Source organism: Ostrea edulis, chromosome 2 (assembly GCF_947568905.1).
Source record: "Ostrea edulis chromosome 2, xbOstEdul1.1, whole genome shotgun sequence".
NCBI classification, from domain to species: Eukaryota; Metazoa; Mollusca; class Bivalvia; order Ostreida; family Ostreidae; genus Ostrea; species Ostrea edulis.
Genome location: NC_079165.1, coordinates 14,834,910 through 14,853,000, shown reverse-complemented (window position 1 = coordinate 14,853,000; position 18,091 = coordinate 14,834,910). Strand labels below are relative to the sequence as shown.

Sequence of the window (18,091 nt, the reverse complement as noted above, 5' to 3'; positions counted from 1 at the left end):
TATACTATTGCATAAGAAATGCACAAATTATATATATAAGAACATTACTTATAAAGAAGAAATTCCGACTTCAATTGCTAAATGGAATTCATGTCCATTTTTGAGGGGCTATAGAGATATCATTACCAAGGAAGTTTTTGAAATATGTTTTAAATTAACGTCAGATTCAGCAGCACAATGGTTGCAATACAGAATTCTACATAGAATTATACCTGTTAAAAGTTACTTAAAAAAAATCAAAGTTGTGGATAATGATATTTGCTCATTTTGTGGACACAGCTCTGAAAACATTGAACATATTTTTGTGTTTTGCGACAAAATAGGAACTTTGTGGAACCAACTAAGCTTACATATTTATGAGAGAACAACAAATAGAATTGGTTTCAATGTTTTTAATATTATTTTTGGTGATTGTCCATTACAAAATTCCAACAAAGTAATAAATTTCATAATTTTATATACCAAGCAATATATATTTTTATGTTGCAAACAAAACAGATCACCATCTTTTGAGGGTGTATTACAATATATTAAGATGAAATATGAAATTGAACATTGTATATTTTCAAAAAACTGTAATTTTAAAAAATTCAGTACAATCTGGGCTGTATGGAAAAATATTTTTGATTAATGCCTTTCCTCTCTTTACTTGGTACTGTCAACCTTATTATGTTATTATAACTAACTATGTGTGTGAATGTATGTATGAATGTCATTATCAAATACTAAATTTTGCAAATAAAAAAAATAAATATATACTGTAAATGTAGCTCTTTGCTTGTATGGTTTTCTGTATTTATTTAGATTTGAGATAGTTGGAGCACGAATGGTTTGGTTCACTCAGGAACAAGCTGAAGTTTTCCTTCACATCATCAATGCCGGAAGTTACCAACAGGTGGGCATGTGGAGGATTCTCATCTTAAATCAGTTTTAATTATTGCCACAAATGTATTTCAGCTTCTCATCTTGCCCCAGATTAATTTCCTCGTTAATCTCTACATTAACTGGATTCTGTGTGGACATTTTATTTTCATATTTAAGTAATACTTGGTTAGCGAGTATTAAGCCTGACAATTGAAAAAGGATGAACCATCTGAACCCATGGGGGTCTCAGTTTGAAACCGATTCAATGTAACTGTTGTTTAGGAAGAGCACTTACATTGATGTCTGAGAGTAAATTGATCTGTGAATATTGGTAGAAAAGATTATTTGATTAAATTTCCCATTTCTTGATTACAGAGCTGCATCCATCTGCAACATGAAGACAAATGTTTCTACTTGATGCATTGGGGGAAAATAACACTTAGATCAAATGACTCATTTAATTTCAAAGAACACAACTTTGAAAATGAAGTTGAAACACATTTTTTGTCTTGAAACCATACTTTGTAACCATACACTACCGACAATTTAGTATGTATTGTGGAGAGTTAATTATTGAGTTTATTTTCTGTTGTCATTAAAGGTTCCCATGCTGCTGTCTGGGCCGGCCCTGGTCTTCGCCCTACAGAGAGACAATGCTGTTCTTTCCTTTGACTCCATTATGGGAAGGTGAGCGGTACTACAAGGCCGACACTTTAAGACAATTAGTTTTCAAAATAACATTTTTATGCCCCACAGTCACCGAGATGTTAATGAAGGACTTAAACTTGGTGTGATGTAATATGTTAAACTGTCACCGTTTTATTGCATTAGGTGTTGCATAGTCACCTCCCTTTGACATTACAGAGCACCTTATGCTGACATAACAGCCTGATCTTTCTCGTAATTGAATCAGCTACATATTACAGGGCGCTCATTATCTCGGTCTTCTAGTGCTGACTGCAGGGGTAAATTAGGAAACAATTTGATGAAGCTCTGCAGATATCTAGGGCTTTCCAATTCCTTTTTAGTGGTGACGCTGATAATTATATAGGACTTTGCAATATCCCTATTCAGCTGCATATGTCTGTTATCTTTTTTGTTCTTTTGTGCACTGTATAATTAGATACATCAGAGGATTAAAACTGGTGCGCAACCATGAAATTACTGCAGTCTTCTAATTAATAGATATATTATTTTGCCCCCCATGAAATGTTACATAGGCACGAGAATATATAGTACATTAATCCATTAGTAGCTTCATTGACCTATTTAACAGTACTCTGTAAGACAATGGGTATTTCGTCTTGACATACTTGAAAACTTTTGAAAGACCGTTAAATTTTACACTCTGTAAAGCTTTGACTTTTTTTCTGTCAGTGATTTTGGTGCAGATTCCATTATTGGAAGATATGGAGGAGGGATATTCCGTCCTACAGACATCAAGCAGGTACGGAACTTCCTGTCAGATTTATATTTACCTATAATGTAATTAGTGGAGAGGGGAATGTCAGATTTATATTACACATATTGTATATTACATGTAGTAGGGGAAAGGGGGGTCAGAACTTTCTGTCAGATTTATATTCACATATATTGATATATTACATGTAATAGGGGAGAGGGGAATCTGGATATTTTATAATTAATTATTTTCCTACATTGTAAAAAAAAAAATGAAACAAGGTGATTGTGTAGGATGATGCACAACATGTGGATTTGATATTCTCTTTGCATGGTCTTCTCATTCTACAAATCTCTCATTTCATCAAGTTATATGGTTTCAACATGGACTTATAGAAGACATAGCTTTCAATATGAATTGGTTTGATTGACATGGTTATTTCCAGAAATTATGTCAACATGAATTTTCTAAAATTGTTTTTTTAGTACCTGTACATCGAAATCTAGCTTGGTTATGAGCTAGGAAAAGTTCATTGGATAAGACTATTTGAGATCTTTTGTACGAGTATGTATGAGATTGGCTCAGGTACACATTAAACCCTTTTTATGAATAGTTCAATGAGAGTACCCTTTTTAGCGTTCTGAAGATTAGAAAAGTCATTATATCATAACAAAGACAAATATATTTTCATACAATTAGAAAAGTTTTGAAGTCCAGAAAAATTTTAAAACTGGGTATTTTAGTTCCTATGGATACATTTTCTTTTGTACAACACTGTACATGTTTTGTTTCTTGCCAGACTGTCAACCTTATCATCAACATGATGAAATGAGGTGATGACGAGAAATTTTTAATCACATAATGTTTTCTCAACATAGTCAAATTTAGGTAAGCTTCACCCAATAGACACATTGAGAGATAATTCAAGATTATTTTTTCTTTGCTCAATTCTATAGTGTCAAGCCAATCATGTAAGCTCCTGTTCTGGAGGACTAGTTGAAACCACTTAAGCATGACAACATTCAACAGCATCACACACATCCACACAAAGTGTCAAACTTGAAGAATGAAATTGTCATTGATGTTTTGTTTTTTAAACACTGATTTAGAAGCCATTAATTTGATAATGTATCTTTATCAAATTACCTTGTCATTTGTTGTGTTTGCTTTAGCTTGCAGCTCAGCAGTGGGTAGCATGTAAGAGCTGAATTGATGACTTTCAAACTTGAGGTTTATGTGGACATCACGTCTGTCGTGTAGGCTAATTTAGCAGTAAGGGATAAGATAAATATATTTATGACATGCATCTTCTTAGAATAGAACATCAGAAGCGGATTGCTTCAGACAAATGTGATTAATAGATTATTAACGAATCAATAATCAGACTGGTTCTCATGTGATCTGGGTATTCCTAAACATCATAACTTACGTAATTCGATCAGATATTTATTCCTTGATTTGGCAGCTGATGCTTAAGTTTCAGTGATTAATACCTGTCGTTTATGATAAGCTTATGGATTAATGACAAGATTACAACACCACAATTGATGTCATTGGCACAATATGAAATATTAATCTGAATATTGGAGATGGATATTTGAGTTTACTTTAGAGCATTTTAACTGTTGGAAAGAATCCAGTATGAAGTGCAAGCATATAGATTGCGTTATGGATAAATTTGGCCTAATTCTCTCTTTTTGTGTAATAAAATCGCACTCTAGACTAATGAAATTTTTTCAATTAAACACAAAAAGGTGATTAAAATGAGAGCATATCAATCACAGACAACAGATTCTATTGAAACTTTTGTTATGCATAGTCGCCTAAAGTGAACAAAGTCTTGAAAATTCTGAATGATGTCAAAACCGAGAATGAATTATAAGAGTTAATACTTGATTAAGTTTGTGTTAAAACGTGATTAGAATTTTTTTAACATTATACACTATAAATGACGCCATAAATCAATGCTTATGTTGAAACAAAGCTTTGGAAACAACACCTTAGACTTGAACACTTCAGTTTATTGGTTGGCATGCTGTAGCTGTAAGGGTTTGTAGTCTGCAAATGGAAATTGTTTATTCGGTTAGTATTAAACAATGATTGGCATATATAAGGTCAATACCATGTTCTAGCCACCCAAGAAGTACAATATTCACAAACACTGAAGAATGAGGGAAATATTGTACTTTTAGGTTAACTAAAACATGGTATTGAGCAAGAAAATGTCAATAATTGTTTTATCATGATTGGATAATTGACTACATACGGGGTTATATATGCCCGTGTCATTTTCGCCCTTCTACACTTGCAGATGTTTTGTCCTGTTTTAAACTTATATTGAAAGAGAGATTACAGAGAAAACTGTTTTGTCCAGTCTTAAATTGTAAATTGACCCACTGACAACAAGTGTTAAAGGGGTGAAAAGAAAATAGGGGGGGGGGGGGGGGATTTTCCCTGTATACAGTAAAAGATTGAAATCTGTTACTAAAGCCTATGAAAGAACACCTGGTCAGCCATCTTTGTTGACAGTGAGAGTGCAAGACCTAGTTGAAAATTGACGAAAGTCACTGTGTTTTATTTATTACTGGATTGAATAATTCAAAATATCAAAACCAGATACTAAAGACAATATTTGATCAGCCGCATTTTTTTTTTTACATCTACAGTGCCAGACCTACAGGGTGTAGTGATGCAAGTTTTCATTGGAAGACCAAGAAATACTAAATAATCAAATTAGTCTGGAAATTTCCAGTAAAGTTTCTATCGAATGTAGGAAATATCAAATGTTATATTCACCTCAAGGTATGTGAAGATGAACATCACAGTCTATTCTTCTAGATTGTTGGATCTGAGCCAATCAAATAGCTCAGAGTTATTCAATCCTAATAAATTATGTCATACCAAGAAATCAGTAAAAAGTTTCAGCAACTGCGAATTCCATGTTGTGGAACTTCATACTCCGGTAACAGGATAAAGTGAGATATCACCCTACATTTAAATGCATAAAGGGATGTACAGAATCTTGCATAGAAAGAATCCTGCATAGGTACAAAAATAGAACTAGAGCCCTGTATAGATACATAATGAAGCTCTGTTTTGATACACAAGTAGTATTTCCTTGTTTTTGTGCATGTCAGTACTTTGATTAAGTAAAAGAATTTCCTCTTCTTTTAATTAAAGGGACTGATTCACAATTTTTGAAGAAAAAAAAATTTCATTTTTTTATGTTAAACATTAAAAATATGTATAACTCATTTAATGTTGACAGCCAAAATTTTAACCTTCTGAATGGAAGAATAAAAGCTATATTTTAACCTTAACCCTGTGTTATGTAAACAAAGACTGAGTCTTTATATGTAAACAAACAAACCATTAAGATGTTAATTTTGTAATATAAAGCATCTTAATTTTGCATAGTCATAAATTTCGACTTTTAGATGACACATTTTACCTAAAGAATGCTTGAAATACGATATATATAATAACTTAGATTGATATCCATTTCTTTTGAAAATTTCGTAAACAATAACATATCGCAATCTTTGTTTACAAAACAAATAATAAACTCTCTAAAATGAGCTTCTGTGATAATGTATAACCTTAATTTTTTTGTGAAACCTTTTAAACACATTTGACAGTAGATTTTGATCATTAAAAGTGAAAAACAAGATTTTGGGGAAAATCGTGAATCAGTCAGGTTATACCTGATGTTTCTCAATACTCTATAATTTATTTGACATTCACTTGTTTCCTATCTTGTTTTTACAACAACAACAACAAAAAACAAGACCAAAAAAAAAAAAAAAAAAACCAGCAACCAAAAAAAAAATAAAAAATAAAAATAAACCATCCAAAAAACACAACTTGTGGTATATTAGCAGGTCTGTTTTAGAGTTCGCATATTTTGATAGTTCCTAGTTGTTGCATGTAAAAATGTAAAGTCAGCTTTTATGTGTATTACATAAAGTTGTATATATGACCATTACTAACTTGATGTAGCAAAGAAGGAGAGAAAAATCTTTGAATCAATCAGAGATTGAACCCGGGACTCTTGCATTACTACATGTAGATAAGTGATCTAACCACTGAACTAACCTATAAGAACCCGGGACTCTTACATTACTACATGTAGATAAGTGATCTTACCACTGAACTAACCTATAAAAAGTATTCAAACCTATTGCCAAAATCATACAAGACCTCTTCATATCAAGGAGATGAAAAAACAATTCTAAAGAAAATGTCAGAAGCGCTGTGTATATCAAAGAGAGTTTATCCTGGGTTCTGTAGTATTTTCATTTCTTGATTCATTAAATAAATATCATTTAAATAAACATTGCCACTTTTAAGAATTGCACATAAGCCTTGCCTGATTTTAAGTGGAACTGATAAAGCAGAGATTATAGATCAGAGTTTAATTACAATATCATTGGTCAGAAACTATAATTTCTTGCAAAATTTGGGTTCAATTCATGTGAACATTTTTTGAAGAATGGGCGTTTAGAAAAGTATCAACCGAATCATCGCATGTGCAGTATTTAAATCAGTCCCATGTTTCCACTATTATACATTACAAAAATCAAAATATCTTTTTGATTGAAAAGGAAATCCATGCATAAAAAGATGTAAATTATATTTTTGAGACAGGAAAATAAGTATCGAACACTTACACAGTACTTGCACAGTTTTAGCATCTTGCGAGGATGAGTTGAAAAGCTTATTAGAATCTTACTTCATTTCCAAATCTTGGAAATTTTAAAAAAATCTTTATGCATGTAAAACTAAGACTTCAAATCTTAATTTCTAAGGGGATCATTTCATAGTTTATGTGAATGTAATGCATGTAGGGTATATAAGTTTTACAACCCTGCCCATGGCTATGTCGAGGAGTTCAGAAATGGAGCGGCTGCGAATGATCTGTTTTCTTTGAAATGTGGCGTTAAATATGCATCGTCATAATGGCGGACTTCCTTTTGAAACGTGACTGAAAATATAGATATCAGCAATACATGTATATTCCATTTAATCTAATTGCTTAGCTGGGTAGCTCAGTAGTTTAACGTGTCGTCTGCTGATCTGTAATTCGCGGGTTCAAGTCTAGCAGGGATTTTGATACCAAGTATTTTTTCAGATTACTTTCTACTAAAACTGCTTTTTTCTTCTTCATCTAAATAAGGTAAATTTGAAAGTTTTCAATTTCAAAATAGCATTGTACATAACTTCCATTATCCATATCCATATATATACTACCGCTCCCAACACTCAATGAAAATTACTGTTGAGCAAAGTTTTCAAATAATGAAATTCACAGAGAGCTGACATGACACATCACTACTGATTGGCGGTAATCGTACCACAGTCAGTGTAGAAATTGATTATGTTTTCTACAAATATGCTTCCCCAGGCATGAGATGGGCGCTATATGCTGATTACGCCGTGGTAATAACGCGGCATGAACGAGTCCATGTGCCACAGGACGTTACAGTATCGTCACTCACAAGCTTAGTCCGGTACTAAACTCGAACGACTCTTACGTAGCAAAATAAATTCTATACTAGTTTGTCCTACACGAAGCAAATTAATCGTTATATTGTCTGTTATCTTAAATGATAAGTTGAATATGCGTGTAGAGTAATTGATTATATAAGGGGTAAATGAAATAGGTATTAGTGAGACATGGCGGCATCATCGACCCGAGGTCGTGCAGATGACCAGGCATTGTAAAACAGGAGACTGTTCAATGTTAGCTTCTCTCCTGTAGGAAGTAACCGAATCGCTACAGCTTTCTATTGTCTCAAGAGCCACGAATCAAGTCCATTTCTTTAGTTAAAGATTTCACTCAAACTTGGTGTATGATAGAGCACCCTGTGGATTGCTTATAATGCTACAAACTGGTTGAAATGGAATTTTATAAGAAGCGTGTCTCAGGTTGATTTTTTTTAACTATTAGGATGCAATGGAACATTTTCGTTATGGGTGATTTTACTCCACATTTATAGATATTCTTCATTCTTCATAATTCTTTCAATAATATTTTTATATAACTTTATGAAATATTTGCCATTGCCATGACTCCGTTCCATGACCTAAGCGTATTATTTACAAATTAAACAATACATATTTGTAATACTAATGAAGTACTGTATATTATTTTAAATAATTTCCATGATAGAAACAACAATTCACTGTGCAAAGCAATTTACATTTGTGTATGTCGATAAATGGATACTTCAGGATCATCGTTAACGCGTGCGCAGGATCATCGTGGATCATCGTTAACGCGTGCGCAGGATCATCGTTAGCGCGTGCGCAATCTTCAGTGTATGTAACTGATAAAAAAAAAACCCACATATCCAGAAGTTAATCTGTTTGGAACAAGTAAAAGGTATCTGCTATGTGATATCTCATGTAACTAATACAAAAGGGTATACAAAAAAAAGTAAAAAAAATAATTTCAATTCTCGGTCAAGTATATGTATACAGAATTAGGTACTGTATACAGTAATTTAAAATTGAACGATTTTCTTCACAGTATTCATCAAAATTGTGCAGAGGGCACTCTCTAACCAGCATGTTAGGATAATGTTGTATGGTCTGGTGCCCATATCTGTCGGTTGGTTGTTTTGTTTTGATTTGCACACCATTTAAATATTTCCAGTTCATGTTTATTTATTACTGCTTTTAATGTAATTTGCATTTTTGTAAACGTCTTTCACTGGTTGAAACCATCTGAGTTCGGTTCTCTGTCAAATCTATTATTACTTCACATCGAGGTGCGTCATAGGATCCGATATGCAGTGTTGATGTAATTTTCTTCGTCTCAGGGGTCACCATAATGTTTTATTACTAACTCATCGATCAAGAAGAGATGAAAGCGTTGAGATGAAGCAGATCGCATTTAACAATTTTGTCCAATAATTTGAAAGAATCAACTTGGCCAAAAATTTATATTAACGACTCGAAATTGAAATAATTTATTCCTTTGTGCGCCATAATTTCCCCACTAATGCGGATGAAACACAAGCATATGATGTACAGAGAGTCAGAGGATACGAAAATATACTGCAAAATCGAAGCTTTATTCTGGATTCATTGGCTGGTATAGTGGACCCAGGGGGTTTCTACTCTCTCTTTGATGGTCTGTCAGCCAAAAACAACAATAAAATATACTTTTACTAATAAAATTGGTGTCTTGAATACAATGCAGAGAATTTTGGAGTCACACTACAGTCTTGTGTAGAAGTGATATTAAACATCACATCGAATTAATTGCAGGTTTTGTGAAATCAGTACCCAACTCTTCTATTAAGTGTGTTTAGTAGAAGTTGATTGTAGATAAATTCCGACCTTTTAAAATGCCCATCCGTTTTGATTCTGTTTTTAGAATTGCCCCTGCTGGTGAAATATTCTGCTGTTAGTTTTTGTTAGTTTTTCAGAACTGTTGAATCAATGACTTGCACTAACGTTTCGGTGCATTTATTGGGAAATATTTTAAAACCTGCTTTGAAAGAACATTGCAATTGTTTTTAAGCTCTTGTGTTGATATTTTTGGAGGAAAGGATTATCCGAGTACTCAAAATTCCGCTTACATAACGTGTTCGGTCATTGTCAGAATCGACTGCACATTTTTGTCTAATTAACGCTTTGATGTTTGGATGGAGAACTCCATTTGAAGCCTCTCTGTGTGCCATTTGAAGATCACATCTTCAAAAGCTTTAATCTAGTCGTGAGTACCCGGTTCATAAAGAAGGTTTCTGAATTACGTGCTTCTTACTTTGCAGATTCTAGATTAACATCGATGTTTCCATCAGAGTATATAGCTTAAGTCAACATTGTGAGAGAAAACATTTTGTAACATTGAACCATTAGTCCTCTATATATATGAAACATTTTGCAGCTAGGAAATTTTCAGGTGTTCTGTTATTAGGAACACATTCTGTATCTAAATCTCTACATATCAGTTTCTGTCGGTGCCAACGTTAGCGGCGTCCGGTGACAACAGTTATTGTTTTGCAAAAGGTCGAAATAAAACCATACACGATTCACATATCTATTCATAATTTGGATGTTGCATCTAACCTACTTTTACGGATTTAATGATGAGTCTAAACATACACGACCACGTCTCAATATTAGTGAACAATTCTCGACAAGACAGAAAACAAACAAACAACATTCCAATTTATGTATTGCAACATTTAGATTTATCAGTTTATGTGTAATATTTGTATAGAATTCCAAAAATTTCAACATGATATATTGTTATAACAAACAGTGCATAGTAAGGCTGATTTAACCATGTCGTCATTCACACGATGTACACTTTAGAAATCAGCTTCTGTACATGTATAACGTAAGAGACATTCTATAGTCTATAATCTCACTGGAATTGGTCACGGAGTCTAGAGCTTCGCATGTTCCATTGTATCCACATCAAGGACAAATACAAATGTGAAAAATGCACTTGTATGAGGGAGTGATATACCCTGAATATTAGTATGCTATGATAGTACTTCAGTGAATTATAGAAAAATGTATAAAACACTATTTTGGGGAGGGTAGACGATCCCAACTTCTTTATCCCGCCTAAAATAACCCATGCACCTAGCCTATGCTGGCGATCCTGGCCCTCGCATCACTTCTAAAAAAGTAACCGTAATTGGTTGGTAGTAAAAGTTAGGGTAAATGTTAGGTTTTTGTATAGCATGTTGGTACGGGGAATGTTAAGGTTAGGTTGGTTGTATATTGCTCGAGAATGTCAGCGTGTTATTGTCAACACTGCGGTGTCGTCAGCGTAGAAGGTTCCGATGTTGACAGGGTTTTTTTTATATCAGTGACAGCATATTGTAGGATTCAGTTATTGTATACGATATAGACCAAAACATACACACTGTATATTCGCAATACTGATTAAAGGTGAAGATAACGAACAGTGATCAATCTCATAAACTGATATTAGTAACTGCAATGCCGAAAAAAAACATCCTTCATCAGGTTGTGTTAATACTTAGAATAGGGAAAAGCATTTGAAAATCCGGGTTACTCTTTACTCTGCTCTTCTTTTCTATTACATGTAGAAGATTTCATCTCCGTAAACCTAGTGTGCAATAGATAAGATTTAATAAGCTATCTTCAAAGGGCATTCTCGATCACGCCTTAATCATTTTTCAGTTATTTTGACAAACCACTCATTTATTACATCATAAATTTAATTATGTTGTTAAATATTCTTAAGCACCGTTGTTAGCCATCAATTCTATCATGAATTTTCGTTAAGTTAAATCTGACTGTTGGTGATGAATGGCCTTTTGGGGCCTGCAGAATCATTTTTTTAATGAATAACACAGATTTGTTCATTATTAAATCAATCAGAAAACGGTTGATGACAATCAGTCGGGTTTTAATTGGATGAGTTGTAAATCATTAGGTCCCACGATCTTCAGCTAATGTGATAAAATTATTTTCATCTCTTCTAACGAGATGGGTTATCCTCGGCTTAGCGCTTCTGTACTTTTCTTTGAATTTCCTCCATTGCTTGCAGTAGCTAATGCATATTTGATTGTTGGAATTTGATGGAGCATTCGGAGAAACCGAGGGCGGTCGTAAATCTTTGATGCAAATGCTGTGTATAAAAAAAAAACCCACATCAATTTATATTTCATTTTTGTCACAATAACTGATAGAAATGTATCAGCCTGGCAAAGCCGATTTTCTGGATATACAGGCGAACAAACTATTGGAAGTTTCGAAAGAGACAGAAGCGGTTATTAAAAAAAAGTTTGGGGATTCTGTACAAAGAGATGAATATTAGTAGTTTGCTTGGAATAGGAAGAAGAAACCTTAAGTGCTTTTTTCTATGCTGAACGGGTTGTGATGAATGTTCAACAACAGCATGCAATTAAGTCTAATGCAATTGCTTTGTGGGCTTATATTCTCCAGAGCAATAGTTTACACAATCACAGTGCCCGTACCGTCTTCTGCTGGACTGTAAATGTCCTCATTTTTGGAGTCCCTACACTGAATTTCACCCAGTTCGTATTGTTACACAACGCTAGTGCTTCTCTCGGCGCTTTGTGTTCTATGAACTGCAGGTTTCTGACATTCAAAGCATGTGCGACACAGTTACTCTTTTACGAATGATATTGCAACATACTAATATCACATCTATTGTTGCTTAGAAAGCACCAGACATTCACCGCAGAGTTAAAACATTTTAATGACCTTGCCGTCCAATTACTGAGATTGAAATCATGCTGAGTAAGTGCGATGTATTACTTCAATCGCATTGGAGAGAAGCTTTAGTACTTTCCTTTCCTTATTCATCGGGGTCCACCAGGGGTCAGGGCTATGTGAGCTTCCACCAGGGGTCAGGGTTCTATCATCTTCCGCTTCTTCCCCTATCTCTTGCGATATTACATTGATGAGTTGAGAGGAGATATGACAAGACCTTGCTGTTTTATAGTGCTGGATATCGAAGCCAGTATCGACTAACGAGGTTTTGGTTCAGTATAAAATTTTGTCTTTCAAAAATTGATACAAATTCTTGAGTAACTGTTTAGAAGACTCTTTTTTTTTTTAAGTCAAAAGCAGTAATATTTATTGTGGTGCAATCAATATAAACAATTTTTTCGTTGTAAGTTATAACGATGCATGTGAGATGTTTATTAAAGAATAATGCAATGAATCAGTCGAAACTTTCCTTTTCTTCATTCGGATTACTACAATATTAAATGTATTATTAAAACGAAACCTTTGGTTAATGAAAACTGGTATCGAGTGGCAAGTAGAAAGCCTCTGTTGACCCATGATTTACAAAACCATTAAGTTGGGATATTAAAGAAATACATTCTTCAGTTTGCATTGAACTCTGATTTATTGTTCATTGTATGCAGTATCTTTTTAAAAAATAATGAAAACATCTCTCTTTGTTCTCTTTGGATGTGGTTTTAGTAAGACATATTTATTTTTATAGTAACGCATATTATAGAAAAAGTAATTCCAGTATGGTTTGGCTATCTTAATAAGAATCGGTTTATTCCCCATCCAAAACCTTTATTTTCCACATTTCATTGTCAAATGATACTAGTGTTTAAATACGGCGATTTTATCATATCTATAAACGTCTTTTTCAAGATTTGCGGATGTAGCTTTTGGGAGGGTTTTTCGCCTCCCATTAGAATCTTGATCGGGGGCGATTATTCCGTATTAATACCATTGGCCCATCATTGCGTTCCGATCATTTGATTTGGCGTCAACCAATGCATTTTATACTACTGCTCTGTGCGTAGTGTCCCGATATCCTGTCATGTGACTCTCAAACGTAATCAATGCCAACATGATTTATTGGGGAGAAGTTTTTGTGGAAGCCAATTTCAAAATACAGCACTAAACATTGAAATGAACTTTTAACGGTGTATACGCATAACCTCTTTGTGCATTAACATGTGCATGTAAGTAACCATTCACTATATGAACCAACACATACTTCTGTGTGGAATTCTGTAACGTTTTCCAAACAATAAGTTATTAATGCTGATCTGAATTTATCGGGGGGGGGGGGGGAGACTAAAGTTGAAACTTGGACTTTAGCCCAAGATTTTACTCAAATTTTGACTGCTCAAATGGAAGAAAATTCGAAAGTTTGAGATTTTTTCCGAGAGATCTAAGCCTGATTACATATTGTATGTATAACGAGTTTTCACCACTGTATTATCTGTTTTATCTTATGAGTACTGGTAAAATATAAAGAATGAGGTTTTACCACTGTACACCTGTTTTGTCTTTGCAGTCTCACCGGATGCTGGAGTTTTTCTTTGACGAGCTGATGCCTGGAAGTCAGATCCAGATTATCCCAAAGGAAGAGTCGCACTCTCGGTGAACCATTCTCCTCCAGGAAACAGTTCTGCCTTTGAGATTTCTCTGACGTCAGTATTAACCATTAGAGTTCGAACATTCATCCACTTTCTCCATTGTTGTTTTCCGATGTTTAGAGATTGTTCTGATGTGGCTGATTAATAGCTTCATGTTTCTTGCATAATGAGTACACAAAAATTTATTCAGTCAGTTTCAAATTTGGATGAATTTGAGATGCAATTTGAAGAATTGTTTAATGTTTCGTATTATTTCATCAAAAAAAGAACCGTTTTCATTGACAAGACAGAGTTAGCCATTGTGGAGGATGCTATTTTTGTATGGGTCCTCCAACTAGCGTTTGGATGGTCATTATTGCTTGTATCTATATACAGCTGTGTTTATCTTTTCATACATTATTTAAGCGTAACATGGTGTTTCACAAAGTGATCTTCTGTTCTGAAATGAAACTGGCACATGTATATTCTATGAATATATATATTTACCTCAATGTTCGTAATTAGCAATCTCCTTCAATTTTGATTTTAACGAAAATACCCATGATGTACGGTATTTAAAAGTATTTTGTTATATTGAATTGCCATATTTACCATGTCTATATTTTATTTTTCAAAGAAGATTAAAGCTACTTCCTTCATGATTTTTTAATAATCTTTCCTAAACTCGACCGTTGCGAGGGCAAAGCGTTGGATTGCATTGGTCGTATTGGGGGGAAATTCCTTTGTTTATAGAAAGATATCATAAGCCTGTCATTTCTCATGTATTTATTCTATATGATATATATTACATGTGTGTTTGTGTGTGTATACTATATATTTTCAATGCAGAATGTGATAAAGAAATGCCGTCCACAATTTTTACAGTGTATATTAGACGTGTTTATTTATTTCTTGCTTTTTGTAGGTACCTATACTTCCTTATTGTTTGGAACCTTCACGTTTATTAAGATTATTTTTTCATAATTCTTTGGAATTGGTTGATAATTTCATAGCTCCACCCAAGAATATTTAGAGAAAATATAAATAAAATATAAGTTAAGTTTGGTGTTTTCTTTTACACAAAACACATATCATTTACATGCATCATATTGAGAGTCCTTTACTTCCTTATATTTAATATTTTGGGAAGCATATTTTTTGTAAAATTCTTTCGAGTGTATTGCGGGAAATTTCATATGTATGGGGCATTGATTGATAGTATTCAAGTACAGTGTACATGTACGCAATTTTGATGCTCACAGAAACCAGATAATTTAAATTGATTGTCCGACAGTGTAAACACCTTATGTAATATTCATTCTGATTATTCATTCATTAAGTAAATGAAAATGAGCAACCAATGTTCCAGTGATAAATTTCAAAATGTCTAGTAAATGATTGGGGTTTATTTTTTCAATGTAACACTTTTTACTTTGAAACACAGATCTGTTCAGAAAAGCTTTGTTTTTTATCTGTGCCAGTTCTACTTTAGTTTTATGTTATTGCGTGCTCAGGTTCATCTGTCCCCAAAACACATCATTCCCATTACCATGATGCATACTGTGGCATGTAATGACTGTTTCAGTATTTATATTTACTCATCCATTGTTCCATTGCTTGATCTCTGAAATTTTGTTATAATCAATATGTGTGTGCCTTGAACTTATTCATACTGTGGAATATTCATAAATTATTTTATTTCATTTTTATTTTTTAATGGATCAATTAATAGAATCTTTTATTTGTGAATGTTTGTATTTTATTGGACAAAGAAATGTGAAGGTTACTTGATATATGCCCTTATTGATAATGAAATATACTTAAGACCGAAAGCATGGAACCATTCATTGTCCCATGTTTTCCAACTACTTCAGAAATTGCGAAGGTTGACATTATTTAATTCTTACAGGTTCGACCTATTGTCCCATAATTTTTATGTGTTATATTGCGTCATTGTTTGCATTGAATATACTGTGTTTTTGATTATTAACTGATGGACGATTGAGTACATTAATAAACACGTAGTGACCTACTACATGTATATAGAGTTGCTTATATTCGTAGGAGACAAATTTCTAATTAGACATTTAAAGCCCCCCGTATCAGACACCGCCTGTGGTATAAATGAAACATGGTTGAAGCTGTAACTATATACATGTACACGTATCGATAACAGTGATCTAAAATACTCGTGATACACATATCAATAGGTTTGTGAAAAATCGATCTGAAACCTTTATGTGTCTTTTGTTTTAAATCCTGTCTTTGTCTACATAAAAAGACAGCTGATTGTAGTTACCATGGTAATGTAATGATTGAGGATGAAATAGTAATACATATGACTGGTGTAAATCAAATGTGCATTCTAAAAATTTTAAAGAACTTGTAGTAAATTTGAAGTCGCAAAACTTTCCTCAATTCAACAACATCAAAACGTATGACTTCAACACTTTACACGACCATTACTCGCGATAAATTAAAGACTACACTTTTTGATATCATAAACAGTTGCTTCTTCAACAAAATTGAAAAAGGAAATGGTCATATCTAGTGATCATCCAAAAAATACTTTGTTAATTACCACTTTGATTTCACGCATAAGTACTCTAAAGTTGAAATAAAATAATCTGCTGGAGTTCCTCATTACCAATATTTCGTAGTTTTTGGTGATCAGGTCTTCCAACAGTATGTTGGAATTCCCATGGACACGAATTGTATTCCTTTGTTAGCTGACCTGTTTTTATATTGTTATATATTTTATTGTTTTATATTGTTATGAATCAGAATTTATTCAGAAGCTTCTACATGAGAAGAAAAAATCTCTGGCTGTGACTTTTAACTTGACATTTAGATAATATCGATGCCGTTTTATCTTTTAACAATAAACATTTTCATTGATATGTCGATTCGGTATAACCCAGTGAACTCGATATAAAAGACACCATAAAGTCGTCCACATCTGCTTCGTAGTTAGATATTTCATTGAAAATAAATACAGTGTACATGTATTAATGACAAACTAACAATTCAACTGTATAGCAAACGGGATGATTTCAGCTTCTCCATCATTAACTTCCTATATTTATGTAGCAATATTCCATCATCACCTGCATATGGTGTTTATATCTCTCAACCGATTCGATACGCAAGAGCTTGTTCTGCGTATGATCAGCTTTAAATCGAGGCAGGCTACTGACAAATAAGTCAATGTTACAGGGGTTTCAACAGTCTCGTTTAAAGTCGGCATTTCGCAAATTCTATGGTCGTTATAATGATTTAGTTTGGCAATACAACCTATCATTGGATCAAATGCTGTTTGACGCGTTTCATAACTATTGTTAGGCCGTTCTTGGCACACTGATTTGACTACAGATTGCTCCATTTGCCTGATCGGGATATAAGGCTCACGGCGGGTGTGACCGGTCGACAGGGGATGCTTACTCCTCCTAGGCACCTGATCCCATCACTGGAATATCCAGGGGTCCGTGTTTGCCCAAATTCTTATTTTGTATTCCTTATAGAATTTATGAGATTGATTACTGTTCGTTATCTTCACCTTTCATTGATCAATATCATAAATCCAACATGAATACAAGATTAAGAGTTGGGCAAACACGGGACCCCAGGGACATACCAGAGGCGGGGGTTTGTGTCAAGGTAGAGTAAGTGTTGACCGGTCACGCCTGCCATGAGTTCTCCATCTTGATCAAGTAAACGGAGTAATCCGTTGTCAAAATCAGTATGTAAAGAACGGCTTAGCAATTGATATGAAACACGTCAGACATCATTCGACTTGCAAATACATGCAAGGTCATTTGACGACCATATATTTTGCGAAAAGCTGACTTCAAACGAGACTGCTGAAAGCCTGTTATATCAATTTATTTGTCAGTAGCTTGCCTCGATTTAAAATTGATCATACGCAAAACATACTCTTGCGTATTGAATCAGCTGAAAGATTTAAGCACCGTATGCA

The 18,091-nt window shown here is 33.8% G+C and overlaps 1 protein-coding gene across 1 annotated transcript in view; it reads left to right on the top strand.

Moving 5' to 3' along the window:
- The window catches only part of LOC125679722 (dynein axonemal assembly factor 8-like), a 45,683-nt gene extending 29,529 nt beyond the window's left edge, over positions 1-16,154 (top strand). Inside the window, exons 25-28 of the mRNA XM_048919167.2 lie at positions 805-895; positions 1,466-1,551; positions 2,242-2,311; positions 14,055-16,154. Of these exons, the coding sequence (XP_048775124.2) occupies positions 805-895; positions 1,466-1,551; positions 2,242-2,311; positions 14,055-14,144 (337 nt within the window). The 3' untranslated portion in view covers positions 14,145-16,154. The remainder of the gene's footprint in view (positions 1-804; positions 896-1,465; positions 1,552-2,241; positions 2,312-14,054) is intronic.
- Positions 16,155-18,091: the final 1,937 nt, after the last annotated feature.